The sequence below is a fragment of the Ahaetulla prasina genome, chromosome 7, assembly GCF_028640845.1.
Source record: "Ahaetulla prasina isolate Xishuangbanna chromosome 7, ASM2864084v1, whole genome shotgun sequence".
Taxonomy (NCBI): domain Eukaryota; kingdom Metazoa; phylum Chordata; class Lepidosauria; order Squamata; family Colubridae; genus Ahaetulla; species Ahaetulla prasina.
The window spans coordinates 35,637,143-35,654,537 of record NC_080545.1 but is presented as its reverse complement, the minus strand read 5'-3'; the positions used below and the strand labels follow the sequence as shown (position 1 = coordinate 35,654,537).

At 45.1% G+C, this 17,395-nt stretch overlaps 2 protein-coding genes across 4 annotated transcripts in view; one reads left to right on the top strand and one right to left on the bottom strand.

The window, feature by feature from the left end:
• DOCK4 (dedicator of cytokinesis 4) overlaps positions 1 to 7,432 on the bottom strand; it is a 931,895-nt gene extending 924,463 nt beyond the window's left edge. Inside the window, exon 1 of the mRNA XM_058189675.1 lies at positions 7,128 to 7,432. Within this exon, the coding sequence (XP_058045658.1) occupies positions 7,128 to 7,164 (37 nt within the window). The 5' untranslated portion in view covers positions 7,165 to 7,432. The remainder of the gene's footprint in view (positions 1 to 7,127) is intronic.
• A 96-nt stretch (positions 7,433 to 7,528) lies between these two features.
• The window catches only part of ZNF277 (zinc finger protein 277), a 128,862-nt gene continuing 118,995 nt past the window's right edge, over positions 7,529 to 17,395 (top strand). The window contains exon 1 of one of the 3 annotated variants that reach the window (XM_058189678.1): positions 7,529 to 7,728. In XM_058189678.1, coding sequence (XP_058045661.1) covers positions 7,692 to 7,728 — 37 coding nt within the window. In that variant the 5' untranslated portion in view covers positions 7,529 to 7,691. The remainder of the gene's footprint in view (positions 7,729 to 17,395) is intronic. The other 2 variants (XM_058189677.1, XM_058189676.1) reach the window with 2 other exon arrangements.

The following is a 17,395-nucleotide window of genomic DNA, read 5'->3' as shown; positions in this document are numbered from 1 at the left end:
CTCCCCTGGCGACGGCCGTCAAGTGTTCTTCTAAGGACAGCCAATCGTCCAGGAGAATGCCTAAGTTGCGCACCCTTCCCCTGGGGGTATTTCCCCCCCCCCACAGTCAGTGATGGCGTAAGCTGACTGTACCGGGACGCCGGAACCCACAGCCACTCAGTCTTGGAAGGGTTGAGCTGGAGCCTGTTCCTCCCCATCCAGACCCGCACGGCCTCAAGACACCGGCCCATCACCTTGACGGCTTCGTTGGGGTGGTTTGGGGTGGAAATGTACAGCTGCGTATCATCAGCATACAGATGACAGTCCACCCCGAAACCACGGATAACCTCACCCAGCGGCTTCATATAGATGTTGAACAGGAGAGACGAGAGAACGGACCCCTGCGGCACCCCACAAGTGAGGCGCCTCAGGGTCGACCTCTGCCCCCCTGCCAACAGTGTCTGTGAACGGTTAGAGAGATAGGAGGAGAACCACCAATAAACGGTGCCTCCCACTCCCAATCCCTCCAACCGCCGCAGCAGGATACCATGGTCGATGGTATCAAAAGCCACTGAGAGATCTAACAGGACCAGGACAGAGGAACATCCCCTGTCCGAGCCCTCCAGAGATCATCCACCAACACGACCAAAGCCGTCTCGGTGCTGTACCCGGGTCTGAAACCGGACTGGAACGGGTCCAGATAAACAGTTTCCTCCAGGTGCTGAGGAAGCTGATATGCCACCACACTCTCAACAACCTTCGCCAAGAAACGAAGGTTGGAGACTGGACGGTAGTTTGCTAATACAGCTGGGTCCAGGGAGGACTTCTTAAGGAGGGGCCTCACCACCGCCTCTTTCAAGGCGGTGGGGAAAATGCCCCCCACCAAAGAAGCGTTGGTAACTCCCAGGAGCCAGACTCGTGTAACTTCCCGTGTGGCCAGTACCATCCAGGAGGGACACGGGTCCAATAAACATGTGGTGGGATTCAACCTACCCAACAACCTGTCCATGTCATCAGGAGTCACAGGATTGAACTCAGCCCAGATAAAACTCTCAAGACTCGTCCCCGCCAACCCACCCGGATCTATCCAATCAGTGTCCAGTCCGTCCCAAATCCGAATGATTTTATCAGACAGATACTGTACAAAATCCTCAGCACGCCCCTGTAAGGGGTCCTCCCGAGCCTCCTGCGTAAGCAGGAAGCGGGTCACCTTAAATAGGGTGGCTGGGCGATTATCTGCCGATGCGATAAAAGCGGAATAATAGTTATGTTTCGCCGCTCTGATCGCCACTAGGTAGGTCTGAATATGTGACCTCGCTAGTGTTCGGTTGGATTCGGAGCGACTGGACCTCCAGGCGCTCTCTGGGCATCTTTTCCGGCGCTTCATCTCTCTCAGCTCCTCATTATACCAAGGAGCTGGTCGAGTTCGTCGCTGGGTCAGAGGCCGCAAAGGCACGACATGGTCTAAAGCCCCAGCCGCCGCCCCTTCCCAGGCGGTGACCAGTTCCTCAGCTAAGCCATGGGCTAATTCCCTCGGAAACGGCCCAAGCTCCGTCAGAAACCTCTCTGGGTCCATCAGGCGCCTGGGACGGAACCATCGAACCGGCTCTGTCTCCCTGCGGTGTGGTGCAGCGGTTCGAAAGTCTAGGTGAAGGAGCAAATGATCTGACCATGACAAGGGTTTAAATAATAACTCCCCTAACTCCAGACCATTTGGCCACTGTCCCAAGATAAAAATCAAGTCCAGTGTGTTACCCCCAGTGTGAGTGGGACTGGTAACCAACTGGGTCAGGTCCAAGGCCGTCATGGAGACCATGAACTCCTGAGCTGCTGTTGACGAGTTGCCCGCCGACGGCAGGTTGAAATCCCCCAAAACCATAAGTCTGAGGGTCTCAACTGCCATCCCGGCTATCATCTCTAGCAGCTCGGGCAGGGCTGCCGTTACGTAGCAAGGAGCCAGGTACATAATCAGCAAGCCCACCTGCACCCCACAGCCCCACTTCACTAGAAGGGTTTCACAACCGGCTATCTGCGGGACAGCGACCTCCCTCGGTTCCAGACTCTCGTTAATAACAACCGCCACTCCCCCACCCCTACCCTGGGCCCTCGGCTGATGAAATGCACGGAAGCCTGGTGGGCACATCTCCGTGAGGGGAACCCCCCCTTCTGTGCCCAATCAGGTCTCCGTAATGCCCATTAGGTCCGCACCCCCCTCTTGAATAAGATCGGCTATGAGGGGGGCCTTATTCATAACGGACCTGGCATTGCATAGCATCAGCCGAAGGTCCAGGCTCCGAGGGAAAAAGCCACTCGGGGCCCGAGTAAAGTCTGGGGGCCCGGAGTGCGCAATCGCTTGTAAACAGCGTGAGCGCACTCCCCGAACATGATATGAGCCCCCACTTCCGCCATATCTGCCCCTCCCTCGTACCGTGCAGATAGGAATGCCCATACATGGTCGAGTCTTCATCTCCTCAAGTACCTCCATTTTACAGACCTCCAAATTGTGAACCTTAGAAGGGACCAGCCTAACCCACTGTGGGTGTCCCCACCCATCCACCCCACCCCTAAACACATTATTTGATTTAATTAAAAGTTTACTAAAAAATACATTTAAAAATACAATTGAACGTGTCCAGAAATATTTTACAAGAAGAGTTCTCCATTCCTCTGTAAACAACAAAATACCTTATCCCACTAGACTTGAAATCCTAGGCTTAGAAAACTTGGAACTCCGTTGCCTTCGACAAGACCTAAGTTTAACTCATAGAATCATCTATTGTAATGTCCTTCCTGTTAAAGACTACTTCAGCTTTAATTGCAATAATACAAGAGCAACTAATAGATTTAAACTTAATGTCAACCGCTTTAATCTAGATTGCAGAAAATATGACTTCTGTAACAGAATCATCAGTGCTTGGAATACTTTACCTGACTCTGTGGTCTCTTCTCATAATCCTAAAAGCTTTAACCAAAAACTTTCTACTATTGACCTCACCCCATTCCTAAGAGGACCATAAGGGACGTGCATAAGCGCACAAACATGCCTACCGTTCCTGTCCTATTGTTTTTCTTTTCTTCTTCCTATATATATATATGCTTATATCTCCTTATATTTACTCATATATGTGTTTATATACTATATAATCTTTTTGTATAATACCTACATATATTGTTGTGACAAAATAAAATAAAATAAAAAAATAAATAAATAAATATTTGTTTTCTGAGGTTTTCGTGGGTGTTTGTATGTAGGTCTTTGGTTATTCGAGTTTTCTCCTGCGTAAAATTGGAAGTGTCTTGGCGACGTTTCGACAAAGTCTCATTCGTCATCTTCAGGCTGGTGTTTTCAGCTTCATGCTTCTAGGAGCAATGTGTTATCGCAGCTGTTTCTTCCTTTTAACTGCTAGTGGGGGTTTGAACTGATTGGTTGGGAGCTTGGCTGTGTTCTGATTGGGTGGAGGTGTTTTCTGATTGGTTGGGGGCTTGGCTGTGCTCTGATTGGATAGTGGGGCTGCTGTGCTCTGATTGGATGGGGGGGGTGTTGTTTGGGTGGGGCTTGGTTGTGCTCAGGTTAGTCTGAGTTGCAGGGGGATTTGAGTTGGTGAGATGCATTGCTGTTGTTTGGATTCTCATTTGTGGTCGTGCTACATCTTCATGGTGGGTGTCAGTCTGCTGCATGTATGGATTGGAGGGGTTTGAAATGGCTAATGATGCAGTTGCGGTCTGGCTTCTGGTCCGTGGTCGTGCTTCATCATCGGTGTGGGTTTGAGTCTGCTTTCCGTGTGGATGTGTGGTGGTGACATGCTGTGTGGCCAGCATGTCTGGCATCATTCCTCATGTTATATACATACATACATACATACATACAGTGCATTTTCTTATTAATCTACACTCAATATCCCATAATGACCAAATGAAAATAGAATTTTAGAAATGTCTGTAAATTTATTAAAAAGAAAAAAATTGAAATATCACATTAGCATAACTATTCAGACCCTTCACTCAGTACTTTGTTGAAGCACCTTTGGCAGCAATTATAGGCTAGAGTCTTTTTGGATATTATACAACAAGCTTTGCACCCCAAGCTTTGATTGGGTGATTCTCTGCCATTCTTCCTTGCAAACCCTCTCAAACTCAGTCAGGTTGGATGGCAACCATCAGTGGACAGCCATTTTCAGGTACCTCCAGAGATATTCAATAAGATTCAAGTCAGGCTCTGACTGGGCCACTCTAGGACATTCACAGAGTTATCCCTAACCCATTCCTGTGTTGTCTTGGCTGTGTGCTTAGGATCACTGTCATGTTGGAAAGTGAACCTTTGGCTCGGTCTGAGATCCTGAACGCCGTGAAACAGGTTTTCATTGAGGATATACCTATACTTTGCTCCATTCAGCTTTCCTTCAACCCTGACCAGTTTCCCAGTCTCTGCTCCTGAACAACATGCCACCACCATGCTTCACTGTTGGGAGGATATTGGGCAGGTGATGAGCAGTGCCTGATTTCCTCCAGTCATATTTACAATTGAGGCAAAAAAGTTCAGCCTTAGTTCATCAGACCAGAGAATCTTGTTGCTCAGTCTGAGAGTCCTTCAGGTGCTTTTTTGCAAATTCCAAGCAGGCTTTCATGTGTTTTGCACTGAGGAGAGGCTTCTGTCTAGCCACTCTGCCATAAAGCCCAGATCGGTGGAGGGCTGCAGTGTTGCCCTTCTGAAATTCTGTCTCACCTCCATACAGGATTTCTAGAACTCAGCTAGAGTGATAATTGGGCTATTGGTCACCTGTCTTACTAAGGCTCTTCTTCTCCAATTGCTCAGTTTGACCAGGTGACTAGCTCTTGGGAGAGTCCTGGTTGTGCCAAACTTCTTCCATTTGAGAATTATGAAGGTCACTGTGCTTTTAGGACTCTTCAGTGCAACAGAAATTTTATTGTACCTTTCCCCAGATCTGTGCCTTGCAATAATCTGAACTCTGCAGGCAGTTCCTTTGACCTCATGACTTTTGCTTTGCTACAATATGCATTGTCAGTTGTGAGGCCTTCTATAGAGAGTATGTGCCTTTCCAAATCGTGTCCAATCAATTTAATTTACCACAGGTTGACTCCAATCAAGATGTAGAAACCCATCAGAGAGGATCAAGAGAAATGGGAGGCCCCTGAGCTAAATTTCAAGTATTGTTGCAAAGGATCTGAATATTTATACCAATGAGATATTTTAGTTTTTTCTTTTTTAATAAATTTACAGACGTTTCTAAAATTCTCTTTCACTTTTCACTTTGTCATTATGGGGTATAAGGTATAGATTAATGAGAAAATTAATGAGAAAAAAATTATTTTCAAGGATTGTGGAATCAGGCTGAATATAGACACACATACATATACATAGTCAATCAGATTAATTTTGTAGTTATTATTCAGCATGTTAATTTTCCTTCCCATGCAGCTAAAATAACCTTCTAATAACAATGTTATTTGATATTTTTGTCTTTATTTTCCCTTTTCAAAAATAGTATTTAAAAAAAAGCAAGATTTTTTTAACTTGAAATATTTGAACAGCAATATTACATATGCTGTTCCATTATATATTAGAATGGTTTTGAAAAATCTATACATTGTTGCAGTAATCCTAATCAATATCTAGGCAGAAATCAAGAAAATCTATTAATGAACTTTGTAAGTTAATATTTGGGTCAGAAACAACATCTGGGATCAATTTTAAGAATGCTAGTTGTGTGGAACCTGTTTTCCTCCTACTAATTATTAAGCATAATGTGATATCATATAGGGAAGTATTTGCTTTTTTGTTTGAATTGTTTTGTCCAATATACTATTCAACAGTGTGGCATACCTCCAATTTCTAAAAATTTTGTCATGCCTTTCACTAGCTATTTTGTGCAAATATTGATATCTTTGTTCTTCAAAAGACTTTAAAAACAAGAAGCATTACTCTAATTCAATCCCATATATGTTTATCAAGAAGCTAATTTTGCTAGTAGAGCTTACTTCCATGTAAATAGTCTGGGATTCATTACTTTGCTTTTCAGCCGAAAAGTATCTGCACTCCAGCTCCAAGCCAGAAATAGAAAATTAATCTAGCAAAATAAAAAAAAAAAACAGTTTATGAATTAAAACTTATGCTGATGCTCTTGGTCTTTCAATTATTTTTTATCTGAATAAAAATACACGGTAGAAGGTGTTATCACAGGTTCCCAGCTTTAAAAAAGCTTAGTTACATGACTATTTTTTTTTGACAGTTTCAGAATCAGTATCAGATAAGTATCTGAAAAGAAAAAGAATAAAAGGAGTAAGTGGTTTTAAGTATTATTCAGCAGATGGGTGAACAGAGAAGGATGTGAAATTCCATATCCATCAGTCAACATCTAATGTTCTTTGTTGTTCATCTTTTGAACAACAAAAGAGGATGGAAACATCTTTTTTCTGCTCTGCCCTTCCTTGACAATGCCCAGTCTATTTTCTTGTGTAAGGCAAACACTTTTGTATTAAAAAAAGCAGAACAAAAACATCACCAGCACTAGAAGTAGGTTACTATCCGATTTCAAAATAAGCACACACCACGTTCAACCGTATGTTGGTGCTGTTCACGATTTACAAAGGAGGTGGCAGTTTTAAGTTGCAATGACACTCGACAACCAAAGCTACAGATTTTTAACAGCATCACGACATTGCTTAAACTGCTTTTTCTGGACCCGGACTGAGTGGACATGCGGTTCAATCGGACACTCGATCAAAAGCATCTTCCAATATACTATTCCAAAACCCCCACGAGAAATAGTAACCACTACTGCAATTGAACAAATTATCCCTCCTCTTTTTTCTTTATTCTACTTTTTTAAAACCAAAAGCTGTCCAAACGACACTTCGGGGACAGGAGAGGCAAAAAGCATGAAGTGGAAACTGCGAGAAAGCGACGACGAAACCAGTACAGTACACACTCTTTCCTCGAAACCTTAAATAGACAGCACAATAGAAAAATACAGAATTGCCCTGATCAAAGCTAGGAACCGGTGCGGGAGCAAAGGGTAGAGTGTACGAACGGAGATTCCTCCCTGGTCTATTTCCCGAGCCCCATAGAACAGCCTCGGGGATGGCAGAGGACAGAGAGGCATCAAGTGCCAAAGGGAGATGTCGCTCACCGACTCCGTATTTCTCGTGCTCTGTAGGAATCCACATGAGTGCGCCTTTTGGTCCTCTTTTTGCAAACAATACCAGAAACAGCTGCAGATCTTCTCCAGGTCAAAAAACACCAGCAGCTGCTGCCGTTGCCAACAACTCCCTCCTCCTGCCGAGCGATTGCTAATACAGGCGCGACTGGTTTTGCGCCGCGGCTCAGCTTCGCTCCGCAGCGTTCAGTGGTGAAGCCATTGTTCTGATTGACTAAACCAGCTCGAGCTCTGGGACAGTCACAGCGAGCTCTGTCTCCGCCCCACCGAACCTTCAGGGCCCCTCTGCATGCTGGGAAACGGAGTATTTTGCTCACCAGCCACCCCGAAAGACACGCCCATCTTTCTTGCTTCTCTTCTTCGCGGAGCCTGCTGGTGAATCAAAAGACGCCCGCTCCCGACGTACTTTGGGCCAGGGAAGGAGGAGTTCGGGGAAGGGAGACGCCTTACCGCTTCCTATTGGTATAGGCGCCAATCCAAGGCTGAAAGGCGGCGCTTCGGGAAGAAATTGCTGTAGCTACATTACGGCCTGACGGGATGGCTTGTTCGCCGGACTGGGCAGCGGAGGGGAAGGGTAAGTCGGAGATCTTCTTTCCGGAGCTTTTCCTTGTTCCGGGGAAGAAGCTGTGGTGCATGCCTCGAGTGTCAAGATTCCTGGGGACTCTGTTTAGAAGCTCAAAAATGAAACGCTGGGCAAAGTTGAGGACGGGGTTAAAGGCTTAAAAGAGAATCTGGTTCGTTTTCCGCAAGGCATCGAGAAGTCCTTCAATGTATATGTAACTCGTAAAAATGGCCTCTTGATAAAAGCATGAAGGAATCGGGTTTCAATTTTTTTGTTATTAAAGGGCAGCGTGGCATTTTTGGGAGGAAGAACAGCCATTAAAAGTGGCTTGAAATGAGTCCTTGAGTAGAAACTGCCCACCCTTCGCTATTCCTGTAGATCATTAATACTGAAGGCCAAATATGGCTTTTTCAGGCTCGTGCCTTGGCATGCATATTTTCCAAAGAGACAAACCGGGACAGGAACATCATTTTATTATTATTTATCAGAATATTCAGAGAAAAGGGATTCCTCTCATTTAAAGAGGGAAACCCGATCTTTAGCTTATATCCTCTTTTATAGTTAACATAACAAAGAAATATGAAACAGAAGAATCCATATCCATTAAAATGAGGTCTGACAGATGAAGGGTTATAAATTGTAAGGAAAAAGGTTGTTTAGAGTTCACGAAAGAGATAAGCCAGATCCCAAGTTGTACTCTATAACTGTCTGGTTCGGTTCTGCAACCCAACAAGAAAGACAGACTTCAGAGGATAATTAGAACTGCAGGAAAAATAATTGCTACCAACCTGCCTTCCCTTGAGGACCTGTATACTGCATGAATCAAGAAGAGGGCCGTGAAAATATTTACAGATCCCTCACATCCAGGACATAAACTGTTTCAACTCCTACTCTCAAAACGACGCTATAGAGCACTGCACACCAGAACAACTAGACACCAGAACAGTTTTTCCCCGAAGGCCATCACTGTGCTAAACAAATAATTCCCTCAACACTATCAAACTATTTACTAAATCTGCACTACTATTAATCTTCTCATAGTTCCCATCACCAATCTCTTTCCACTTATGACTGTATGACTGTAACTTTGTTGCTGGCAATCCTTATGATTTATATTGATATATTGACCATCAATTGTGTTGTAATTGTTGTACCTTGATGAACGTATCTTTTCTTTTATGTACACTGAGAGCATATGCACCAAGACAAATTCCTTGTGTGTCCAATCACACTTGGCCAATAAAAAAAAAATTCTATTCTATTCTATTCTACTGACAAACTTTTCTTATCTGGAGCTAGTCTCCAGCTTGTTCATCAGTTTAGGAATGTTAAAAACTAATCGGAACATCACTTTAAAAGAGAGAATATTAGATTAAAATACGAAGTAACTGTTAGTTAACAAATTACAAAATCCATGTCATTTGCCTTCATTACCCCCCTTCTGATACTATCAGAACTAAGCAGCAGGTCGATATGCATCATATGATTATCTTAGATCAGTGATGGCTAACCCTTTCAGCACCAAGTGCCAAAACTGGACTACGCACATGCATGCTCCAGAGCACTGGAACCCGGAAGAGAGCAGCTGGCTGGTGCGCGTGTGCATGGCAGCCAGCTGCGCTCTTCTGGGATCTGGCATACGCATGTGTGCCGACCAGCTGGACTTCATGTGGAGACCAGCTGGCCAGCCCACATGTGCGCACCGAAACCCAGAAGAGCAGCTCTCCACTGTGCACATGTGTGCCGGACCAGCTGGCCAGCGTTCCATCTGGTCACATTCGCACACTAGAACCCAGAAGAGCAGCTGGCGACGGCACGTATGCCCACAGATGGGGCTCTGTGTGCCACCTTTGCCACGCATGCCATAGGTTCGCCATCATGGTCTTGGATTATATTGAGAAAGGCTTTGAGAGACAGGAACGTGAGAAGGCAGCATACACAACTTAAGTTCCTCATATATTTGATCTCTGGCACGAGATGGCGGACTACAGAAGGAAATACAAGTAGTACAAAAAGTAATAAAGGAGCACACTGAATACAATAACAAATAAAAGAGTCCTAATATAAGCAAAATAAAAAGATAAAAAAGAAATTTCAACCATGCTAAATTAAGTAACCATGAAGTAATAGCGTCCATATACCAAAAAATGAAGGAAAGTGGGAATCTACAGTTGCAACACTATGGAAAAGAATAGATTGTTCTAAAATAACCTGAGCATCTGTCAGAATCGGGCTGTCTTGATCAATAAAATAACCTGTACAACAAGTAGAATTAATGAGTGCACAGATGACTCCTTGACCCATTAATAAAAAATAACAAAGGCTTATTATGTATAAACAACCAACCAAGGGCTCTCCTTTGAACAGCCTGAAGCTTAATAGCCATTTGCAATTCCTCTGCAGTGTAAAGTGGAGTCTATTGGTCTAACAATGCAAAAGGAATGAGACTCATTAGGTTAATTGGGTCTTTCAAAGCTGCTTCCTTTGCCACCTTATCTGCAAAAGAGGAATGTAGCATTCCTTTGCCACATTTCCTTTAGCATACTTGGTGTCCTCCTCTGAATGGCCCTAACATGAACAAAAGCAACTTTTTAGGGTCCTAGATGGCACGTATTAAATTTATATTGCCGCCTATTCGCCCATGGTGACTCAAGACAGCTTACAGAATATAAAAACCACATTTAAAAAACAGTAAAACTAATACAAAATCAAATAAATGAATGTAATAAAATCACCCCCCACTTCCTGCCCCAGTGAAAGCCGATCATACGAACCATTTAATTGGCTCCATCCCGCTCTGGGTGTTAGCTTGCCTCCGATCAATACCCAAGAAAGGAAGCCCCCAACTCCATTTGGTAATAGAGAAAGGTACTTTTACTGAGTACGTCTGATTGCAGCAAAAGAAAGCAAGATCTGAGAGTAGGTGTGACTTAAAGATGCATATCCCCCCGTTCGTCCCTCCTCCCTCCAAAGGTCACACTAAATAGTCCAATTCCCTTCTCCTCAAGGGCCACGTGGTGTTCTTCCAATGTTAGCCTTCTGTCTGGTATGCAAAGTTCGTTGATGCCAGCGAGTGTCTGATTGTTTGAATTCCTCCTCCCTCCTTTCAAATGGCAGCCAAAGCGCTGTTAAAGAGCCACAACATCATTAATCTTGCATGACAACGAAGTAGCAATAAAACACTTAACAAAGTAATAAAACAGTTAAACACCGTACTACGTAGCTAAACACTTAAAATAATAAGCGGAGGCTGACATTCGGCCTTCCTGCAAGAAGGATGTTAGTCCTAGAAAAGAAGAAAAGAAATGTTAAGGTTTATCAGGATACTTTTCATAGAATCGTGCAAGCTTTTTGGGGGCGTGAATATCATCTTTGTATACCCATTCTGCCTGGGACAAGGGAAAATGTTTCCAAGCTACTAAATATTGGACTTTATTTCTATGTTTTCTAGAATCCAGAATCTCTTTTACTTCAAAATGTTGTTCTCCTATGAGAATAGGTACTGGGGGGGTAGTAGGCATGGCCCTAATAGGGGATGTGTGTTCACGTTTCACTAAACTAACGTGGAAAATGGGGTGAATTCTTCTTAATGTTTTGGGTAGTTCCAATTGGACAGTAACTGGATTGATAACACTCACAATGGGGAAAGGTCCAACATATCTAGGTCCAAGTTTCTTTGATTTTTGAGTTGTTTGTAAATATTTGGTGGACAGATAAACTTTATCTCTCACTTGGAACTTCTTTTCCGGAGCCCTTTTTCTATCTTCCTGTTTCTTGTGTGAGCGATGCGTGTCATCTATTGCCTTGCGAATTATTTTCCAGGTACTTTGTAGTTGTTCTAACCATTCAGCCAGTGATGGAATCGAAGGTTTCTCTTCGGGAAGTTCTGGGATTGGGACAAACTCTTGACCAGAAGCCACTTCGAAAGGAGTGAAACCAGTGCTGCTATGTACAAAGTTATTGTAGGCCATTTCAGCAAAAGGTAGTAGGTCTGCCCAATTATCTTGTGGATAATTAACGTAGCACCTTATATATTGTTCCAGTACCGAGTTAGCTAAGGTTTTTGCTGAGGGTATTTTAGAACACGGGATGAAGTGCACTTGTTTGGAGAAAAGTCTGTTACTACCCAGATTACTGTATTGCCCCCACTCTCGGGCAATTCCACTATGAAGTCCATGGATATTTCTTTCCATGGGGCTCCTGGGCGAGCAACTGTTTGAAGCAATCCTGGTGGTTTTCCCGGCGGTCTTTTCGCCGCTGCACACACAGTACAACTTGTTATGTAAAATTCAATGTCCTTTTTAAGCCCTGGCCACCAGAATTGCCTTTTCAGAAGGTGCAAGGTTTTCACAAACCCAAAATGTCCAGCCATTTTAGCATCATGGCAGCACTGAAGTATGGTCTCCCTTGTAGACGCAGGGACATACAACTTCGCCCCCACCCAGGCCAGTCCATCACGGAGAGTACATTCGTGCGAATGGGCTAAGAACCAGTCGTCTGTGTCTAAGGCCTCCTTTAGCAGTTTGGTTAGATTATCTAGTAGTGATGCATCAGTTTTTGCTTGGGTTCGGGTGATAGCTAGAGCTGCTAGTTGCTGCACTGGGAGTATTTGGCGCGCCGCATCTGTGCGAGTGCTATTGTATTGAGGCAACTGAGAAAAAGCGTTTGCCAGGAAATTCCTTCCCCCCGGGATGTAGCGCAAGGAGAAGTTAAAATGGTAAAAGTATTGGGCCCATCGAGCTTGTTTTAGTGACAGTTTCCTGGGCGTTTTTAGGGCCTCTAAGTTCTTATGATCAGTCCAGACCTCAAAAGGGTGTTTGGCTCCTTCTAGAAACTTTCCCCAAGATAAAAGAGCCCAGTGAACAGCGAATGCCTCCTTCTCCCAGATAGCCCATCTCCTCTCAGTTTCAGTCAGCTTGCGAGAGGTGTATGCGCAAGGTTGCAACTTCCCTTCTGCGTTGGTTTGGAGCAGGACAGCCCCACCGCTACATCACTAGCATCTGCTTGAACCACAAAAGGGGACTCCATGTCAGGGTGCTTGAGGATAGGTTTGGCCGCAAATAGCCGTTCCAACTTTTCAAAAGCTGCTTGGCACTCCATCGACCATTCTAGTGGTAAAGACGGTTTGGGTTTTGCATTTCCTTTGGTTTTCAGGAGATTGGTGATTGGCAGCGCAGTCTTTGCAAATGAGGGGATGAATTGGCAATAGAAATTAGCAAATCCCAAGAAACTTTGCAATTGTTTGCGAATGTGCGGAGGTGCCAGCACAGTTCGGATCTTCTCTGGATCCATTTCTAATCCCTCAGGAGATATACGGTATCCCAAATAGTCAATTTTTGTTTGATGAAATTCACATTTGGACAGTTTCGCATATAGTTCTGCAGCCAACAGGTTTTTGAGCACTGCTCTTACTAATTTCACATGTTTGTCCATTGTTTCTGTGTAGATAAGAATGTCATCAAGGTAAACCAGAACCCCTTTAAACAAATGTTCATGGAGCACTTCATTTATCAATTGCATGAACACTGCAGGGGCCCCTTGCAATCCAAAAAGGAGTACTCGAAATTGGAAATAGCCTAGGGAACAATTGAAGGCGGTTTCCCACTCGTCCCCTTCTTTTATACGCACTCTGTAATAAGCTTCTCGTAAGTCCAATTTGGTGAAAAATTTCCCCTTTGCCAAGTGGGCCAACATATCCTTCATAGGTGGCATGGGATACACGTTTTCTATGCACACACAGTTTAAATTCCTATAGTCCACTATGAGACGAAAGGTGCCATCTTTCTTTTCCCGGAACATCACTTGGGCCGCTACCCGAGGCCTGGCAGGTTGAATGAATCCTCACTCCAAATTTTTGTCTATAAAGTTCCGCAACTCTCCCAATTCCTTTTGTGTCATGGGGTAGGATTTTGGTTTTGCCCCCGGAAGAATCTCAATAGCACAATCCGTAGGCCTTTGGGGGGGATAGCACATCAGAGGCCCTCTCGCTAAAGACCTCCCGTAGATCCCAGTCCTCCTTAGGAATCTTTTCCTCCCCATCCAGCTGCTCCGTCACTAACCCCAGTAGCTCAGTGGGTACAGATTCCTCCCCTTTAGAGACCCTTTTCTCCACCCTATGCGACTTAGAGCGGAAGCAAAGTATCCCCGTTTTCCAATTTATGCGCGGGTTCCACTTCCGAAGCCAGGAGAATCCCAGTAGGACCGTCTGGTCCATCCCTGGTGTCACAATGAAGTTTATGGTTTCTCGGTGGTCTCCTATGATCATCTCTGTTGGTTCCGTTATAAAATGGGCTGGGCCTCCCCCTGCCATCGGCCCATCTAGTTGGCAAAATGCTATGGGCCTGCTCAAAGTTTTTAGTTTCAGTTCCATTTTTTCCTCCACCTCGGGGCTGATGACACATCTGGTACACCCAGAGTCTAAGAGGGCCAGCAATTCCCCCTTCATTCGCGAGGATGGGACATGCAGTTTTACTGGGATAGTCAGGGGGCCCCCTTTCCAACTCACCAGAAGATCTTCATTGGATTCGGAAGTAGACTCGCTGTCATCAGAACTGGTCGGAGTCACCGACTCCTCCTCTGTGGGAGGAGCATTTTTGACGACATCCACTCCCCTTTTTGCGGCCTCTTGCATCTTGGTTGCCAGCTTCACCGCTCCTTTTCCACCACTAGGGGTCGTCTTGGTGTCAACTTGACCAGATAGTCGGCTGCTCTGTGGCCTTCCTTACCACATCTGAAACACGCCATGGATCTCTGCCTCCAACCTTCAATTGCGGCAGGGCCTTCGGGAGCACGTTCTGGAACTGGGTTGGGATCTGCTTCCAGGTGCGGTCACTCCGGTTGCGATCTTTGGCCAACTCGATTCCATCTCCGCTGCCAGGGTAAACCAGCCGTACAGGGTCGTAGGGGACGCTCGTGCCCTGCACAGTGTGTATAAATCCCCATTTAGGCCATCTTATATATATCCAAAAAAGCCACCTCCGACCACCCTCATGAGGGGCACCAGATCACGAAACTCTTGGGTATAATCGGCCACTGGTCTCCTACCCTGCCTGATGAATCTCATCCGGATCTTAGCCTTCTGCTCTGCCAGAGGGTCCTCAAATCTCCTTCTTAGGGCAGCCATGAAGTGATTTTAATTTCTCAGGAGGAGGGGAGTCCTCATTATGCAGTGACACAAACCAGGTGGCTGCCCTTCCTCCCAAAACTTGGGTCACGCTCCTCACTCGAGCTGCATCAGACCAATAGTCCTCACCCCAATCCTCCATGTGGTTGCTCACCAAAGCCAGAAATAGTCCCAATTCCTCAGGGTCGCCATCAAATTTCCTGGGTATTTGGGGGATTTTTGGTTTTTTCCTTCTGCGTGGCAACATCTGACCAGCAGAGGGCCTCTGGCTTCTATCGGAATATGCGGGGCCAGGGGAACATATTTCTTGCTCCTGTTCCTCTCTGCTATAAGCCTCCCCTCCAGTGGCTCCTAAGGGCGTCTCTTCCTCCCCCAACCCTGAGGCACTCTGGGTGTGCAGCTCAAACCTCTCATGGGCCTCTTGCCTCTCGACTGCAGTCCTGGTAAGTTCATACCTCTCACGGGCCTCTTGTCTCTCGATCGCATTTTTGTAAAGTCTCACCGCCTCTGCAATTTGAAGTTCGTCTTTGATTCTCTGTTCCTGCTGCCAGTCGGAGAGTTTCCCCTTTTTCTTCCTTCTTGTAACACCAGAAGGAAACTCCCCCGGCTCTGGTAAACTGCCAACCACAATTGACCATTTGGCTTTATCTCGTTTCTCCTGTATTTGTAATTTCTCCAGCCAAGCTGAAGAATCCTCTTCAAGCTGGGAGGTGAGCGATGCCTCTGGCTGCTCCTTCTCATCAACTTCACAATCAGGGTCAGACATCGTTTTATTTTCAGCCCCCTAGGCAGTTTTTCTGGATGGCTGAGGATTGTGAGATCTTGCTTAATGTCAGCTTGCCTCCGATCAATACCCAAGAAAGGAAACTCCCAACTCCATTTGGTAATAGAGAAAGGTACTTTTACTGAGTACGTCTGATTGCAGCAAAAGAAAGCAAGATCTTAGAGTAGGTGTGACTTACAGATGCATATCCCCCCGTTCGTCCTTCCTCCCTCCAAAGGTCACACTAAATAGTCCAATTCTCTTTTCCTCAAGGGCCACGTGGTGTTCTTCCGATGTTATCCTTCTCTCTGGTATGCAAAGTTCGTTGATGCCAGCGCGCATCTGACTGTTTGAATTCCTCCTCCCTCCTTCTTTCAAATTGCAGCTGAAGCGCTGTTAAAGAGCCACAACCTCATTAATCTTGCGTGACACCGAAATAGCAGTAAAACACTTAACAAAGTAATAAAACAGTTAAACACTGTACTACGTAGCTAAACATTTAAAATAATAAGTGGAGGCTGACACTGGGTTTCCCAGGCCCACTGGCAGAACCAGGTTTTCAGTGCCTTCCGGAAGAGAATTAGAGTGGGGGCCGTTCTAATCTCTGGGGGAATGATGTTCCAGAGAGAGGGAACTGAGAAGGCCCTTCTTCTGGGTCCCACCAGATGTATCATCCTCAGGGTTGGGACCCCCAGCATTTCCTGCCTCCCCTCTCTGATGGGTCAGGAAGATGTGACCGGCAAGAGATAACCTGGTCCCCAGCCATGAAGGGCTTTAAAGGTGACAACCAGCACTTTGAATTGTACTCGGATGCAAATCGGCAGCCACTGCAGCTCCTGTAGGAGAGGTGATACATGTGCACACCGGGGTCTACACAAAACTGTGTGGGCTGCTGCATTTTGCACCAACTGGAGCTTCGGGATGCTCTTCAAGGGCATGTAGAGCATGTTGCAATAATCAAGACAGGAATTAACTAAGGCACGAGTGACTGTGAGTAGGGATTGCCAGTCTAGGAAAGGCTGCAACCATCACCTGCTCTGCAATATTTCTTCACCATATTTAATCTGACTAACTTTGGCTGTAATTAAAGTGAGCTTCTCCTTTTGTGGCTTCATAAAGAGGTTTGGCTAAAACACCAAAATTTGGGATCCAAATATGACTAAATCCTGCCATCCTCAAAAATTCCCTGAGTTGACAGCGTGTTTTAGTGAGTGGAATTCTGCAGACAGCTTCAATACATTGAGAGGTAAGCTGACACTGCCCTTAAGAGATTGAGAATCCCGAGTAGAAAAAAAAAGTTTGAACTAACTGAGTCTTTCGTAAAGAAACTTTATAGCCACACTCACCCAGAAAATTTAAAAGACTAATAGTGTTTTGTTCACATTCTACTTCAGAAGGAGCTCCCAGTAATAAATAATCCACATATTGCAACATTATGCTATTCGTTCCTGGTAGGGCAGGGGTGGGCAATTAATTTTTATCAGGGGCCGCATGAGAAGCCTGAATTGTGTCAGAGGGCCACCAACTTTCTTTCATTGTAAAATACTTAAATTAAATATTTTGAATAGCTGGTACTGATAATCAGAAGAATAAAGCACTCTGTAAATATGTATATTAGGTTATGTGAAACTGTGGTCTATTGGTTAAATAAGAAAAACAATTATTGAACCAGTGCAATTTATTTTTCAAAATAAAAGTTAAAAAAAAAGTTTAATTTATGGTGTTTATGATTGGCCTCACGCGGGCCGGACAGGGACGTACAAAGGGCCGGATGTGGCCCGCGGGCCTTAATT